Source organism: Bombus fervidus, chromosome 9, assembly GCF_041682495.2.
Source record: "Bombus fervidus isolate BK054 chromosome 9, iyBomFerv1, whole genome shotgun sequence".
Taxonomy (NCBI): domain Eukaryota; kingdom Metazoa; phylum Arthropoda; class Insecta; order Hymenoptera; family Apidae; genus Bombus; species Bombus fervidus.
This window is the reverse complement of record NC_091525.1, coordinates 10,619,821-10,636,346: the sequence shown is the minus strand read 5'-3', so window position 1 is coordinate 10,636,346 and position 16,526 is coordinate 10,619,821. Positions and strand designations below refer to the sequence as shown.

Here is a 16,526-nt window from a genome sequence, read left to right as displayed (position 1 = left end):
CAAACACGTATGAACGTAACGTGTGAATATATGTAACGCTGAGATTGTGAATAAATTATTAAATGTTAAAAAAAAAAACAAAAAATAACGATATGTAGACTGTGAAACGAATCTCCATCCAGATTTTCATATTCATAAAAATTTATATTTACATTAATAAGCACGGTTTAGCAATACTCGTAGAATAAGTAGAATGAGACACTACGAAATTCCTACTGAACGTTTAAATTCAAACGACTTGATCGTAGAGACCTAAAAAACTGATATCAAATCAAATTAAATAATGTCTTGACACTGGTGAAATGAATTCAGGTTGCTCGAATTTGTGTAACCCGACTAACCCAAACGAGTTTTAAGGAACTGAAAAGAAACAGAAAGCTGCAAGTTTGCTAATAATTGGTAAATAGTTGGTAAATCGTTGGCCTGATTTCTATTCCAATTTCACTCAGCTTGTCCCAAACGCTCGGAGTTTCCTTCGCAATGAAATTTCATTTTCGCGAATTCGTGTTCGAACAAGGACACACGAAAATCTTGTTGAACTTCTCGGTGATTTGAACGCCTGTATAGAACAGCTCGATGCACGTGAACTTACTATTTACACAATCGACGTTCTGACACATACACACACACACACACACACTTCGTCGAAAGTAAATAATTCGCGAATTATGTATCGTGGCAATCTTTCGCTATTATGCAAGTTATCGTTACTTTGTTATGGTACGTGTGCGGAAAATGTATGAACCACTTCGATTTCACCGAGTTTTCCAAGGTTCGGTACGAGAATTTTGCAAACCTCGTTATACTGTTACTGGAACATAAATATTATTCTACTTTGCATCCTATTACAAAGGATGTATGTGTATGAATATAAAAGTTGTGATCTTTAGATTGAGATATTCCAGGATTCTAGTATTGCAATCAGTACGTAGATTGTAGGTAATTAAGAGATAAGTTTAAACTGTAATCTTGTGTTTCTTAGTTTGAAATGGAAACATTTTATAGAATTATAGCTTCTTTCTAGAAGGAGCAATTTTTCTTTCGGAAAAACAGCCCCTCGAAAAATTTGTCCTTTAGAGATCGAACAGAGAATAACATAATAAACTTACATTGCTACGATAGCATCGATAAGGTGATTTATCGAATCCCTTATCTCAACCGGCAACATGAAATACCAGTCTCTTACAATTGAACGCAAACCTACAGAACACCTTCAAACACCTTGAAAAAGCGATACAACTTCAACCGGTTCAAGAAGACCAATCCGGCAATATCTGCGTTAAAACAGTTAAAACCTCTTGAGGGAAGTTCAACGATGAATGCCTAGCAGTACGAAGAACACACCTGAATCTTAATATTCGAGTCGTGAGCGCAGAAATTCGAAGTCTCGGAATCCTGAACCATGAGCTTCAAATACTGAACACTGAACTCCGAAGTGCACTGAACTCTGATTATTGGATTTCAAGCTTTGACTTGTGCACTTTGCACTTTGAGCTTGGAATTTGCTAGACTTTGAACTCTAAGGTCTAAGATTAATTCTAAGAATAATCCTGCGCTCTTGGAATTTTAATATCTGAAATCTGCTACCTCGACTCTAAACTCTGAATTTCGGGATCGAAATCACGAGACCTGAAGCCTATAGCCTGAAGACGTAGCCTGAAGATTAAACGCGTCGTTGAGGTCGCGAAAAAAATGTAGCTGTGGGTAAAAACACGGCCATGCAAAGACGGTGGTTCGTTTCTAAAAAAAATTCTTCAACCCGCGAATACGTGGTTGGACGCGTGCATTTGTAATAATCCGGGACCCGCGATTGCCCCCACCGCAAACTGGTCTGGCCGCTGCCGTGGCGGTGAACACCGCTCGGACGTGTTGCACAAGCATTTGATTCTCCGCTCTGTAGCCAACCGAGTTAGTCCTCAGTGGCACTGCAGCCAGGCCACTCTTCCATCGCGTTACCTGTTTCCTGGTTGCCATTTCTCGACCGGCAACCACTCGCGCGACTCAAAACTCCTCCGACCAATTTGCAAGGAATTTTCGAGCAAGAAGTGACAGTAAGGAAAATCGTGGTTCGTTCGAGAGTCTTTCTTATTCTGTATGGAGAAACGCTAGGTGAAGGGAAAACCAAGCTTCCGGGAGCATCGTTGGCTCTAGGGGAAACAGCAGAATGTTCTAACGAGAAAAACAATCTATCTGCCTTGTTCCAGCTGATATCTATTTTAATATTGAAAGTGATTGAAAGATATCGTCGCAAGTCAGTGGTAACATTTGCTGGATACGGAAATTTTTGAACACGATGGAGTTGCCAATGAACGATCGAACCGTGCGATGCAATTGAGTCGAGATATCGGTACGGTGCTCGTTGTTCGCTGTTGAGGAAGCTGCTATTCGTCGTTGCCGGAGTACGCGTCGCAGGTTAGTGGTTGCCTGTGAGACGAACGTATGAAAAGGAAGAGCAGGGAAAGGTGATTTGATCACAGATTACAGGTGCTGGATCATTCGAGCTAGAACAGATATTGTATGGTTATAAATTGTCGATATCATTTGAAATAGTATCGATGATGATATCAACTATTGAAAGTCAAGTTCGTGTGAAAGTTTTGTTTTAAATTTTATTCGAAGCGTGACAAGCAACGGAAGGAAGTCTTTTAACAAGCACGCGTTTGCGTTTGCTAGGATTGTATAATGCGAGAATGTAAAGTGGGGAAATTATATTAAGTTTCGCTTGTGAAATTTCAAGCAAAGATTATTTGATTCGTATAAAGAATATTAATTCCATGTGCTCCGCGTTGACGTTGCTTCAACGATTAACGAGCTGTTAATTGCGATCATTTGTTTATTAGCTGTTAATCCCATTGTTCATATCGAATATCATATTTTCTTCCTGCAAAGCAGAAGCTGACGAAAACTTGAAGCCTTTAGCTTTCCTTGTCTTCTTTTAGTTTATAATTTTTTATTCAAACTTTTCGAAACGTATGCCGAAATTCATACTTTTGTTTATAGATTGCAGCAAACATTACACAATTACATCCTGTATTATTCCGTAATATGCACAATAAACGATTAATGAAAGCATACGTATATTACTAAAATTAACAGTAACAATGTAATTGAAACTGTCGAAACATTATTATGCTAGAATTATGGTTACTCTAACACAAAATGATGAAATGACGATAACAGTTTAAAGCTCATTAAGAAGAAAAATTGTGTAGCCCAGAGAAAAGCAATTTAAAGAAAGTAAAATGAAATACAAAGTCCTTGCAAGCATAATCAGAACAGAATCATACAATTATAATGAACGTAATTCTATTGCGTGCAAATAAAAAAATATCTGTATATCGTAACAGATATTCGAGTAAACTAATCCAGTCACATCAACTTTGAAAATGTCCTTCTTGAGAATTTCGAATACATTACGAACAAAAGAGAATATGAAGAATATGAACACGCAGGATGATATCATTGTTGACACATGTCATGTATAGTAAGGATGACAATTACCATAATGTTGACATTATGTTAATGTTACATGTTAGTACAAACCTAATTGCTGATGTGGTAGTAAAAACCTAAATGATAATGAAACCTGAAAATTTCTGAAGGAAATATTAAGTTTCGAGTGTAATAATCGGTTCGAATTCCTGAAAATTTGATATTATAAAACATCAGCAAAATTGTAACCTTCGGTAGAGCTAAAACAAAGAGTTCCGTACAATATGACGAAATCATCAGAAATCAACATAACATTTCATAACTGTTTTTAATACACATTTGGTTTCACGACGATTTAGATTACAATCAGTCTCGGTTTAATTAAGCCTCGTAATTTAAATTGCATCAAAGAATCTAGAGGCGTACTTAAATTAGCGTTAATTTAACACTGGAAATTACGAACAAACGTGATCGTAAATTGAACATTTAAAAGAGATTAGAGTAGAAATGAAAAAAATATAGTACATCTGTCCAAGTAATTTTTATTCCGGTTAATCTGTTAAGCAGATAAATTATTATCGAATAGTACAATACGTTTCAAAACACGCGTACAATTTTAGAGATAAATCCAATATACAAAAATAGAAAACAATAGACTCTACAGATATGTTCTGAAATTTCTAAAATATTTGTTTCATTTGTATATTTCACCGATGTTGAATTCTATCGTCTCTTCTGTTGTCTTTTTGAATTCAATAATTAGGCTTCCCATAGGATTTCGATAATCATTCTCATATGATCAGAGAATTTGTTTGGACATTTTATCGCATACAATGCAAAGTAGTAAAACTCAATCCTTTTCTATTTATCTTACGAGTTTTAATAAATTGAAATTCTCTTAACAATTACTTCGTCACTGCTCGAAATGACCATTTTCATTATTTCAAATTAGCATTTTAATGCTAGTTATCTGTAATTGCACGTTATTAAACTCGCGTATTTAACTTCATCGTAATTTTTGCGTTGGTCGATCGACTTCTTGGAAAACTTATGATCGTTTACGCACGCACGTTCTGCGTGAAGGTCGTTTTCACTGTCGAATGACATTTAATTATGCGAATAAACCATTTTTTTCTAGAAATAGATCATAATTCCATTGGCCGTATTCCATTCGTTCTTTTAATTATATATGACAAACACATATTATACGACGTATAATGTAGTAGCAAATATATGCTAAACGAAAAAGTAAAGAATTGTTAGTTTTTCCTAATAATTATTTATTCGTAATTTGACGATTACCTCTTGCTAAGAAACCTGTAATTTATTCTACTAACAGTAACATAAATTCTATCGCTGGACTAGAATAAAAAAGCCAAAGAATGGAATTTTTTTATTTTCCTCAAATTTTCCACATATTCGTGGCATTAAAATCTGTTAAAATATTTCACTGTCTTCCGCAATGAGTATTTCTTCAGATATCTCTGTTTCTCTACCGACAATATATTGAGAAAGACGCGCTTATCTAAAGTTACGTCTAATCACTTTCCATTTCTTCGGAACTTCGCGTGGACAGCTCTTCTTCAATGAACTTGCACGTCTACTATGAACTCGAGGATATTTACCAATCTGCTTCACGCTTGTCTCTTTTTCCACGTCCGGTTGTTTACATGTTTGCAACATGCAGCCAACATGTCCTTGTTAGTTTTCCACGAAGTATGAAAAGTTACTTCCTCAAGCTTTTGTTGAACGATTAATCGTCAATATCGTCTTACATTTCATGATTTTCTAACACGAAGAAAGGTTCTCAACCGTGAACGAATCGAAGAAGGATAAAATCCTAATTATAAACACTATTGCGTAACACATTATTGCATAAGTTACAAAAACTGTAGCTTGCATGTAAACGTATCTCTAAAGTTATGCATATGGAATATTTCGCTAAAAGAGAAATGTACGATTTCACAAAAAAGAAAGACACGTGTCGAACGTTAATCGACACGATCTATCTACTTCGCAGATTTATACTTTTAAAAATTGTAACGAAGTATCAATACAATTTATAGATTAACGATGTGAGTTATACTACGTGTTCATCGCGATATTATCTAGAAATATTTTTATACAGCAACGATCGGCTTTAACGACTCGACGGATCACAGAAACTGAATATAAAGTAATCGATAGATTTCTCAGATAATGAATCGAACTTAAAATGTACTTTGGATTACATTATGTTTATCGCTTTCATCGCCAACATATTAAAGAAGAACTAACGTGTTACAACAGAAGAAATAAAATATCGTAGGACAAAAAGAAAGACGCTCGGCTCGTTCCTTTACTGGAAGAGTGAACATTTGAAAATTTCCAAATTCTTGGCATAAGGAAGACTATAAGTTAACGATCAAATACGATAGAAGATACGATATAGTTTGATAAAAGTAGTAGCCCGTTTGCGTAGACGAAGACTCTCGCGAATAATTTTATACGTAATCTTCCATTTCGTGCAACTGTTTTTTCATCGACGAAATATCATACGTTTAAATCGAACAAAGTTGCGTCATATTTGTTAATACCAGGTAACTTTATCGAGGTCAGTCTGAATGAATTTCACGGTTGTCGAGTTTCTCCGTCGTAGCTTCTTGTAATTTCTGGCCAAGCATATCCGGCAAATCTTCCAGGCGAAAATACGATGATCAGGCAAAATTGGCCGATTTTGCAAACCGTGTTACGCTGTGCTGTCAGTCAGGATTTTGGTTGCACAGAAAAAAAGAAGAAAGCGAACCAAGCGTCGCTCTTAAGTAGGGTCAAGATGCAAATAGGTTAATAGACAATCTAGAGGAATCGTTCGAAAGAACCTGCTTAAAAAGGTCGTGACGATAGCCGAGGCAATGGAGAATCCTTCGCACACAATCGACGCGATCTTTCGTTTCGTGATTCGTGAGTGATGCAACGCGTGTAACAAACTCGCTCTCGCTTAACTCCGGCTGGTCCAGCCAACCGAAGAAAGTTCAATCCGACTTTCGTTCCCGCGCGGTTTCTTCGATTTTGTCGACGGCCGCGTCTCAACGTCCTCGAGCGTGCGTCCGATCCGATACACGCGTCTCTTTCTTTCGTTTCCTTCACGCATTTTACCGTCTTCCTTATTCCTTTTCGACGATCATCGCGTTGTGCAATTTCGGCTCCGAGAACTGGCCGTTGTCCAGTCGGACGGATCTTTTCAGGGACGCGACACGATTTTAGAGCGATCGAAGCCGAGCTGAGAGGACAGACGTCGAACGCGAGCCGTACGCTGTTTAAGAAAAGTTTGAAAAACTGCATCGTTTTCGAAGCATAAATTTCTACCTTCGTAGCTCGTTAATTTCCTACGGATTTTAGTTTCGAATAATTTGGTAAAATAAAATTTGCCTGTACAAGGCTACATTTTTGAGAACATGCGTTTGGCTAATTTCGCTGCGTATACCGATGACTCAGTAGAATATTTAAATACTTGTTAAAAGAATTTTTTCGCAGTATATTGCGCATGATGTTATATCTTAATTTTTAAAAGTCCTGTCACATAAATTCTTTTGTCGAATTCCTATACGAGATATCATCTTCTATTTACTTACAAGATACTTCCGTCTACACTTTTACGATAGTGGAATTTATACAAAACTTATTACTTATATAGAAACTGTACATAGAAACGTTCAGAATTCGTAGAGTACCATTTCTTCGCGACGATCACGTTGAGATTTGGTTAAGAAAACAGTTGAAGGCATCAACGGCTGCCAGCGTAGATGCAGCAAATGACATGATTGGCAGACAATGTTACTTGGCAAGCATCGCATCTTACATTCTTTATAACAGAGGAAAAGAGTAAAAATGATTTATTTAAACAAAAATTATTTAGATTAAAATAGAAATTAAATCATATTATTTCTCGTGGAATTCTTTAAAATGGTCAATACATAATGGTACATCGCAAATGTGGCATTTAAAGACCGTTTCTCTTCGAGTACCTTTAGATAAGCATGCAACGCATCGCTTTAGTTTACATTATAAAATCAGAATATTTTTTAAATTTGAATTTGTTACATTTAATTAAGATTGACAGTACTTACTCACAGTGGCAGTTAGAAAGATTTTCACAACAAAAGTAAGAAAATAATAGACTGATATAGGCGAGATGCTGACAAACGGGTCAAACGTGGTCTCTCACCTCTGAACGATATTTAGCGACTGAAATAAAAAGCAGTCGCAGCGCGTGTAATAATCCGCGCTTGGTGATAGAAGAAAGTCGTCCGATTGCGTAATAATCTGCACTTGGTGAGAGAAGACAGTTGCAGCATACGGATAAATCCCAGCTTGGATGCAAATGGGTTAACGATCTCCACGATAAGCGAAAAAGATGTTTTTCAGTGTCGACTTCGTTGAACAACTTACGTATCGATTTAAAAACTCTGACGATCGTATACGAAGTTGTCGATTTTTAATATGTGAAATTATTTTTTAAGAAAAATGGGTTGAAATAAAATAGATCGAACAATTTTGGAGATGGAAGATAGAGATACATCTACGATATCATTTTAGCGAAATAGCTGTTATTATCGTACTATATTTATCGTGTAATATCCTTCGTATTGCGTGATATTGTCGCTATAGTCATCTGTCCGTCTGACTGAAATCAACGCTATAGATATTGACAATAAGTGGCATGATTTTACAAAATTTTAATATCGATGAATTTGTTACGTTAACTTGAAAAATTGTACATTTTTCTCTGGTAATTTCCACGTTACTTGAGTCACGCGATATTGTTAAAATCTTGCCTGATGATTCACAGGTAGAAAAAGAGAATACTAATTTTCGTTACGTATCTTTTAATCCATTGTGAAAATTTTGTTACGTTTCAAACGCTCCTAACTGCGACACTAATCATTCGAATGGATTTTGTTTAGAGGCGTTTGCAACTGTAACGTTGAACAGGTTGCTCTGTACAAACATGGCAGTGCACGTGATACAGAAACAGGCGAAGCTAGATGTAACTGTAATTAATCACTTTTACCTGTTGTTTACTCAGTTTTTATTTCAACTAGGAAACAGCTAAAACTTTCTCAAACTTGTCGAAATAATTCTATTAATCATGCGAAATAATTTAGTCGTAGCATATCGCTGTGTAACATCGATCCTCGTCATTTTCTAGCATAACCATAGTGTGAGACACGTATTGCTAAAAAAAACGTATTAGGAAAAACGCTGGAAATGAATAACAAATTAAAAGTACAAGTGCACACAAGTGCAAATATTTCCCGTTGAAATATTTCTTTCCTTGTTTGTTAACGCTATGTACTTAAAACAGTATACATCATTGAAATTAAATCAGCAAATAGCTCGAATCAGGCGTGTTTTTAAATAAAAAAAAAAAAGGAATATCAACTTTGCAACGAAGAATCTTCATTCCATATAATCTGTACCAACACCGTTACGAATAAATTGCATCGGTATTTTGCGCGCGCTTTAAAAATTCTCTGATAATACTATTCTCAATTGCAATCGATTGCTCTTAAAAATAACAGTGGTTGGAAATTTTTGGCCAATAGCATGCAGCGTCGAATGATTTTCATAGTGACTGCAGCAAAATACGATAGATTTTAAGCGTTCCTTCTAGTCAGCCAACGATCAGAACGTAAACGTGTGGTGCGTGAAATGGTTCATCGATTATGAATCACTTTCACGGAAATACTAACTATTTCCTCTGTCGTAGAAATGGAGGACGCCAACAGTCCGTCAGGTACACTGCCCGCTTCCTTGGAACTGAAAACTCGAAGACCTCCGCTTCAAACGCAATCCTCTACTCTGGATACGAAAAAGAGGCAAGCGGTGTACGTGAGAAGAGCGTACAAAAAGTATGGCTCCAAGAGTAACCCGAATATTATTTTGGATGGGCTGAATATGACCGTGCCGAAAGGCACGATGTAAGTTTCGTAATTAACTCTTTCGTCTACGACTAACGTTGCCACAGCCGAAATTCATATGCAAATCTACCATTTCTCTTCTTATTTTCATTCACGTCTTTTTTCTCTTCCACGAGTTAGCGGAACAGGGTGAATGACCTCGTGAATTGATCGACAGAAACTACCATTTTTATCGAACGAAAGACGATTTCGCCTTATATTTAATTTCTCCGTATATAAAATTCAACGCTAAGTGAATTAACTCTACGCCGCTCGAGTATTAATTCTGACTGTCCATGTCATAACTGAGCATATGGTAAAATATCAGAATATAAAGATGTGTCTGATAATATTAGACAAATCAACGACGTTGAATTTCCTTTTTCTTCATCTTCGCGATGACTGAATGAAAACAGTCGAATTAGTTGGTTTAGTCGATCGAGGCGTGATGAGGTAATTCACAATTGAGACAATATAGGAGAGGCTCGAGTCTCGTCTCTTTATATATTTGCTGAACTTTTTCACGAAACTTTAGCGATTGCTTTGTTGGAAACTTGGAAGAGGAAATAGTAGATCGGCAATGATGTGCTAATATTTAATCATGAAATATCGTTAAGGAATGTACGAAGCAAGATCTTGTAATAAGTGATTTCTTTTCTTGCCCAGTCTGTTCGTCTACGTGTGTTCGCTACTGCTCCTTGATCGTTCCTGTCTCTCACAAGCAGTGTTTACGTATAACAAAATTACAGCCAGATATTTTCTTGTCTTCCTGAATAATAAGGCAGTTATTTATGCAGATAACAAAGTTGTTATCGTGTGAACATTAAAACAGAGATATTAAGACATTAAGGCGTTAAGATATTGTGGATATATCTTACATAGAAAAGAAAAATGATCGTCAATTGTTGAAGTTACAAGGAAGTTGACTTTTCTACGTCACAATAATTGTAACCTATTTTGTTTTTTATATGACACTGCCATTATACCTGATGTCACGATATAAAAATCATGCAGCTAATCTTATAATAGCATTCCTAAATTGAAAACAATGCAAATAGCTTTAGACAATAAAATGGCAATTATCATATAAACTACGTGTAATGCAGAGATATATTATTTATTCAATAACACGGTAGATAATTGGCAAATATATTATGTCTGATAAAAAAATTCGGACAAGCTCATTAAATGGCTGTTCGCTAAATCACGGATTTTTATGAGAAACTTCGAGATACAGGATGCACGTGATATGCAGAAATATATGAAATATATGGTTAATAAATAATAAATGGTAAAATTAGTGAATCTCCACAAATATTCACAGCCTGCATCGAATCAGCATCGAAACATTTCGAAATATTTATTATATAATTAATATACAATTACAGGCTACGATAAATCGCTTATTACATAAAAAGACAATTAATATTCAATTAGTAGCGATAAAATGACTAACAACAATTATATTCGTTTTCAGATACGGTCTGCTCGGTGCAAGCGGTTGCGGAAAGACCACATTGCTCTCTTGCATCGTGGGTCGAAGGCGTCTGAATTCCGGTGAGATCTGGGTGCTCGGTGGTCGACCAGGCTCCAAAGGATCGGGTGTTCCTGGTCCACGAGTGGGTTATATGCCGCAAGAAATCGCATTGTACGGCGAATTCTCTATAAAGGAAACGTTCATATACTTCGGTTGGTGCGCTGGTATGACCACGGAGCAAGTACAGGAGAAGCTACAGTTTCTTATAAAGGCATGATACGATCGTTTCAATCGAAATAATATTAATACCGCGTAATGACGTGGATATTTAAGACGAGTAAAAAAAGAGAGGAAGAAAAAAGCCGGATGATTATAAGACAAATATGACGTTGTTCTGTTTTTGCCCAAACAAGATGATTAATCGAGTCGCTGTTTACGTAATAAGTACAACTGTTTAACCGTTTAATGCAAATAAATGTTCAGTGCATATATTATTTCCATATATTCCGTATCTTATTAGTTAAACTTTTTAGAAAATTTGGCATTCTTCGAAAACGAAGCTTATTTAGATACGTATGATTGGATCTATGTATTTACAATTATGATTTATGGTTCTCGTGTTATTCTAAAATATTCAAAAGTTTGGTACGCCAAGCTCACATAAAGTTTAACCCGCCGTTTTATAATTGCCAATATTATTTTTAACAAGTGACTCTTTCTAGAAATTAAAGAACTAAGAGAATCGTATTTTCGTTCAAAATTAAAACACGTCGCAAATAACTTTTCGGACACGAGAAAAAATATTTTTCGTTTGAACAGTTTTTGCAGCTGCCAACAGCAAATCGTTTCGTGAAGAATTTATCGGGTGGTCAGCAGAGACGAGTCTCCTTCGCCGCGGCCCTTCTGGCTGATCCAGAGTTGATGATCCTGGACGAACCCACAGTGGGCGTAGATCCTGTTTTACGACAGAACATTTGGGACCATCTTGTCGATTTGACAAAGAACAGCAATAAGACCATTATAATCACCACCCATTATATCGAAGAAACGAGACAGGCTGGTATCATTGGTTTGATGAGGAGTGGTAGACTATTGGCTGAAGAATCACCGACGAGACTAATGGAGATGCACAACGTGGACACCCTGGAGGAAGTATTTTTAAAGCTGAGCAGAAGGCAAAATATGGGTCTTCGAAGGAGAAGCAGCATCCTCAGCAGTGTCACTGGTGTTCCTCCTGAAGGTGTACGTTTTTATATTTGTTTATTAACTCCATCAATCTTTTTATCAATTCTTTATGAATTCTGGTTTGTACCTTTTTCTAGCTTCGTTTCGTTCCGAGTAATATATTATCTGTTTGTATTAAATTTTAAAAAATGAATCTCTCGTAAATTATTAATGAGTTTCTTTTAAGCGAATGTTCCGGCAGTTGTTTTTTTTTTTATGTACTTTCTAGAATTGATATTTCATATACGTTTATATTCTATTTTAGAACGTAGATGACGAAATGAGCGGTGAATTTGGCGACAACGTCAGTGTTTCTAGTCGAAGGAAAAGCATCGTCATCGATCATTTCAATGTACGTTCTAAATCCTTGTCTCGGTGATTAAGTATTATATGTCGTTTCTTATTTAACATTAAATAACATTATTGCAATACAGGTGTCAGATTTGCCACCAGAAGATGAGTGTCACGGAAAGTCTAAGGTGGTGAATCCGATGCACATGAAGGCTCTTATATGGAAGAACTTCCTGTGGATGTGGCGAAATGTAGGGTGAGCGTTTCTTCTTGAAATTTAGAAAATTACAAAATTTGGGAGAAAAAGAGGAAGTTGCTAGTTAAGAAACAGAAACAATGAAATACAATTTCTATATATTTTATATTTGTTCTTTTCAGCATGATTATGTTTATCATCGGTCTGCCAGTCGTTCAGATCCTTCTGTTCTGTCTCTCCATCGGTAAAGATCCGGAAGGCCTGAAACTGGCAATAGTGAATCACGAATTAAACAGCAGCAACGTGGCACATTGTATGCCATCAGAAGGCTGTAATTGGACTTTGTTAAGTTGCCGATTTTTAGAACAATTAGATAAAAGACAGGTGGACACTGTACTATATGATACTGATGACGCTGCTAGAGATGCTGTTAAAAGTGGCTATGCTTGGGGTGCCATAATGTTTCCCTCGAATTACACGGATTCCTTGGAAGCGAGAATAAAGTATGGAAAAGATGCCAACGACTGGGATATAGATTACTCTAACATGGAAATCGTCATGGATATGTCTAGTTAGTTTACCATCAGAATTTTCAAATAATTTCCAGAATTTTATCTCACCAGTTTTTTTTTTTTTTTCCAAATCTATGACTCTAAAAGATGTAATCAAATAATCGGTTATTTATGAAGCTTCATAAAAGAAAGAGAATTTATTTTTTCTTTTTCTCTTAGATCAGCAAATTGGGTATCTCCTTCAAAAAAAGATTTATAATTCGTTTCAAGCATTTGCCCAGGAAGCGACAATTGCTTGCAATTACAGCGAGAAACTATCGACTATACCGATTGATGTAAGTTGATAATTTAAAAAAGAAATGGCAAGAAATAGTAAGAATTTATAACAACGTACGTTTCTCGATTTGCAGTTTAGAAAACCAATATATGGTCCCATGGATCCAAATTTCACCGACTTTGCAGCACCAGGTGTTATTTTAACGTGAGTGTTTATGATTAAATATTTTCTATTTGATTAATATCGTCTTGAAAACTTTATATTTCCTTAACTTTATTTATTCAATAAAAATTTTCATGTTACAGAATAATCTTTTTCTTGTCGGTTGCATTGACTTCTGGCTCCATGTTGTTAGAAAGAAACGAAGGTCTTCTCGAAAGAAGTTTAGTTTCTGGTAAATAAAATGCTATCAAATATATACATAAAAATAATCTAGGTAAAAATTATAGATGATTTTTCTATCGACAGGTCTGACTGGAACGGAAATTCTTTTCGCACAAGTTATAACTCAATTCACGATAATGGCAGGCCAAACGATAATGGTTCTAATAGTTTCGTTCGCAATATTTAATATCACGTGTGAAGGTAATATCGGTTTGATCGGTCTACTGACTGTCCTCACTGGATTGTGTGGAATGTGTTTCGGTATGAATCATTTTAATAATCGTAATAACTATTATTACTATTCATTTATTCAACTAAACTTAATCTTTAGGATTCGTTATTGCATGTTGCTCTGAAAACGAAAGAACCGCGACTTACCTTGCGATGGGTGCTTTTCTACCCATTGTGATGTTATGTGGAATAATCTGGCCTATCGAAGGAATGCATAAACTGTTAAAAATTATTAGTTATACGATGCCTCTAACAATGAGCACAGAATCAATGAGAGCCATACTAGCTAGGGGATGGTCAATGTCGCGCTCTACGGTTCACAATGGTTTCATCGCTACGCTTTGTTGGATATGCGTGTTTATGACTCTATCGATATTATTGCTCAAATTCAAGAAAGGATAAGGATTTTTAATTAAGTTATAGATCGAACATTATACTGGATATTGTATGAGTGAATATATCTTATAGTGCAAGATTTACTCTATAAAATATACAGCATTTAATAATTCGTTGAATGATACGAGAGTAATATAAATAAAAGATACATTGAGGATACATACTTTTTGTTGCTCAACACTTTTACATTATATTTATTACATATATATATGTAGTATATATACTGTTCATATGTACTTCAATACTACTACAAAATTGTGATTGTATTGTTTGTACGATGTAATTGTAAGTAGACGTAAAAAAAAGCGTGAAATTGTAGTTGTATAATCTTTTTGTAATATCAGAATCACTGATATATAGAATAACTAACGACCTCTTTTTCTGTAAGTGATAGTACTACATTTTCTTGATATCGTAGCAAAACAACAACGTGAATTGTAGTTTTTATTTTTATATCATTGTATATCAAAAAATGTATTCTATGATATACAAATGTACATACGATCCTATTAGAAAAATGTTACATGGAAGGTAAACAACGTACAATAAAAAAGTACACAATAAAAGTCAATAAATATCATTTTATAAAAGAATATAAAAGATTTTATTCCGAATAATGTTACAGAACATCGGAGTTACACTTATTTACACGTATAAAGTCATATCCTGTTTATTCTTATTTTACAGATTTTGAAGGACGTAAAAATTGTTCATGCAACGTTTTATGGATTCTTTCTGCTTTTTGTATCCCAACACCAGGACAAAGAGCAAGTATATTCGATGGTGCCTGTACCAGATCACTTAATGTACCAAAGGTTGATAAAAGAGTTGTGGCATCTGTTTTATTGACTGATCGAATTGTTGTCAAAGCATTCGTTAACTGAAAAAATACATATATACAGAAAAAATTTTTAATTCCCAAATTAATTATATTATGCATATACCTTTTGATATGGTGCTGTATCACTTCGTTCCATTATTGCATCAGGTGGCTTATTTTCATAAATCTTGTATGTTTCAATAATTTTGCCTGCATCTTCTGCATTCCAAGCCAGCATTAGCGTTAAATCTGCCAGAATGCAAATTCTTGTTAAATGTTTCAAAGCATGATGAGGCTCTGCCACATCTACCTGTAATATTTTACCACTACATTTAAAATATAATCATATGCTATTAGATATAATAACAATAATTAAAATGAACCTGTACTAAAAGCACTCTTAGGTTATACATGTTTCCTAAGGCCTTCAAGCGTTCATGAATATAGTCAGGATTAAGTTGATGATAACGTATCGATAAGAAAAGAGCACAAGTAGTTTTTCCCATAACATAATCTGGTACAATTTCAGAATATTCCCAAGGAACATTAGTTATAAATTTCAATAATGGATTTCCTTTCTAAAATTAGATTATATATGTAGAAAAATAAGCAATACATTATATTATATAATATTATAAAATACTATAAAATCTTGTATTATCGTACTTGTTTTAAACTGACTAACAGTGTATTAAATTTTGAGGCACTCGTGGCTTTAGAAGGACCAGGTAATGGTTCGCTGAAAAATTCTGATTTCTTTAATTCGCTAAATGCACCTGTGTACAAAATATTAATATTTTTAATGTAAATATAACAGATTTATATTAAAATAATAATATACATAGTAACTCACTTTGGAAAGAATCAACCTTAGCTTGTTTAGGTGGAGAAATTTCATCATTGTTTTTATCATTCTCTTCCATTATATGTATCTATTTATTTACTTCCACTTCAAAAAACAATATTATTCGTGAATTAAAAATCCTCTAAGAATATGCTATAATATAATAATTGTATATATATTATAATAAACATGCTTGAAGATACACATATAGGTTATTACCCTAGTAAACAATATGATAATAAAACAGCAATAATGGATTGTTTATTGACAATAAACTTTCATTTTATGCAACAACGATATTGATAATCAAATAATATATAGCAATAAATTGATATTATTATTATAAATTATCACTGAAGTAGTTAAACGTCATTCATGCTATAAATGTGTCATACATATCTGCCGTTTAGAAGTTTTACATTAAAAATCTTTATCTACGTATTAAATTAACAATTGCTACACCATTAACTACCAAAACAAATAATAGTAATTTTTATTTTTCC

At 34.7% G+C, this 16,526-nt stretch overlaps 2 protein-coding genes across 5 annotated transcripts; one reads left to right on the top strand and one right to left on the bottom strand.

Moving 5' to 3' along the window:
• The first annotated feature begins 1,876 nt into the window (after positions 1-1,876).
• On the top strand, positions 1,877-14,817 carry LOC139991139 (ABC transporter G family member 23). Of its 2 annotated transcripts, XM_072011005.1 has the most exons (13): positions 1,877-2,066; positions 2,205-2,412; positions 9,182-9,392; positions 10,849-11,119; positions 11,668-12,090; positions 12,338-12,424; positions 12,507-12,619; positions 12,742-13,130; positions 13,291-13,406; positions 13,482-13,552; positions 13,654-13,742; positions 13,817-13,993; positions 14,064-14,817. In XM_072011005.1, exons 3-13 carry the CDS (start codon positions 9,184-9,186, stop codon positions 14,363-14,365), a joined length of 2,247 nt encoding a protein of 748 aa, XP_071867106.1. In that variant the 5' UTR covers positions 1,877-2,066; positions 2,205-2,412; positions 9,182-9,183; the 3' UTR covers positions 14,366-14,817. The 2 variants fall into 2 exon arrangements, with proteins under 2 accessions (XP_071867106.1, XP_071867105.1); XM_072011004.1 differs by having other exon boundaries at positions 1,877-2,412.
• Ercc1 (DNA excision repair protein Ercc1) lies at positions 14,818-16,510 on the bottom strand. 3 transcript variants are annotated; one of them, XM_072011070.1, is made up of 6 exons: positions 16,217-16,510; positions 16,033-16,128; positions 15,846-15,955; positions 15,563-15,757; positions 15,304-15,489; positions 14,818-15,239 (listed from the first exon to the last, which is right to left on the bottom strand). In XM_072011070.1, the coding sequence occupies exons 2-6, from the start codon at positions 16,100-16,102 to the stop codon at positions 15,036-15,038; spliced, it is 765 nt and encodes a 254-aa protein (XP_071867171.1). In that variant the 5' UTR covers positions 16,103-16,128; positions 16,217-16,510; the 3' UTR covers positions 14,818-15,035. The 3 variants fall into 3 exon arrangements, with proteins under 3 accessions (XP_071867171.1, XP_071867170.1, XP_071867169.1); XM_072011069.1 differs by having other exon boundaries at positions 16,033-16,163; positions 16,243-16,510; XM_072011068.1 differs by having other exon boundaries at positions 16,243-16,510.
• Positions 16,511-16,526: the final 16 nt, after the last annotated feature.

What these genes read in the sequence shown, in the direction of transcription:
- Ercc1 (XM_072011070.1), bottom strand. Translation starts at nt 16,102, where the DNA reads ATGGAAGAGAATGATAAAAACAATGATGAAATTTCTCCACCTAAACAA. An exon ending in TAAGGTTGATTCTTTCCAAA is followed by an intron (nt 15,956 to 16,032) that starts GTGAGTTACTAT and finishes TTTTGTACACAG; the next exon opens with GTGCATTTAGCGAATTAAAG. An exon ending in TGTTAGTCAGTTTAAAACAA is followed by an intron (nt 15,758 to 15,845) that starts GTACGATAATAC and finishes ATCTAATTTTAG; the next exon opens with AAAGGAAATCCATTATTGAA.
- LOC139991139 (XM_072011005.1), top strand. Translation starts at nt 9,184, where the DNA reads ATGGAGGACGCCAACAGTCCGTCAGGTACACTGCCCGCTTCCTTGGAA. An exon ending in CTGGTGTTCCTCCTGAAGGT is followed by an intron (nt 12,091 to 12,337) that starts GTACGTTTTTAT and finishes ATTCTATTTTAG; the next exon opens with AACGTAGATGACGAAATGAG. An exon ending in TCGTCATCGATCATTTCAAT is followed by an intron (nt 12,425 to 12,506) that starts GTACGTTCTAAA and finishes ATTGCAATACAG; the next exon opens with GTGTCAGATTTGCCACCAGA.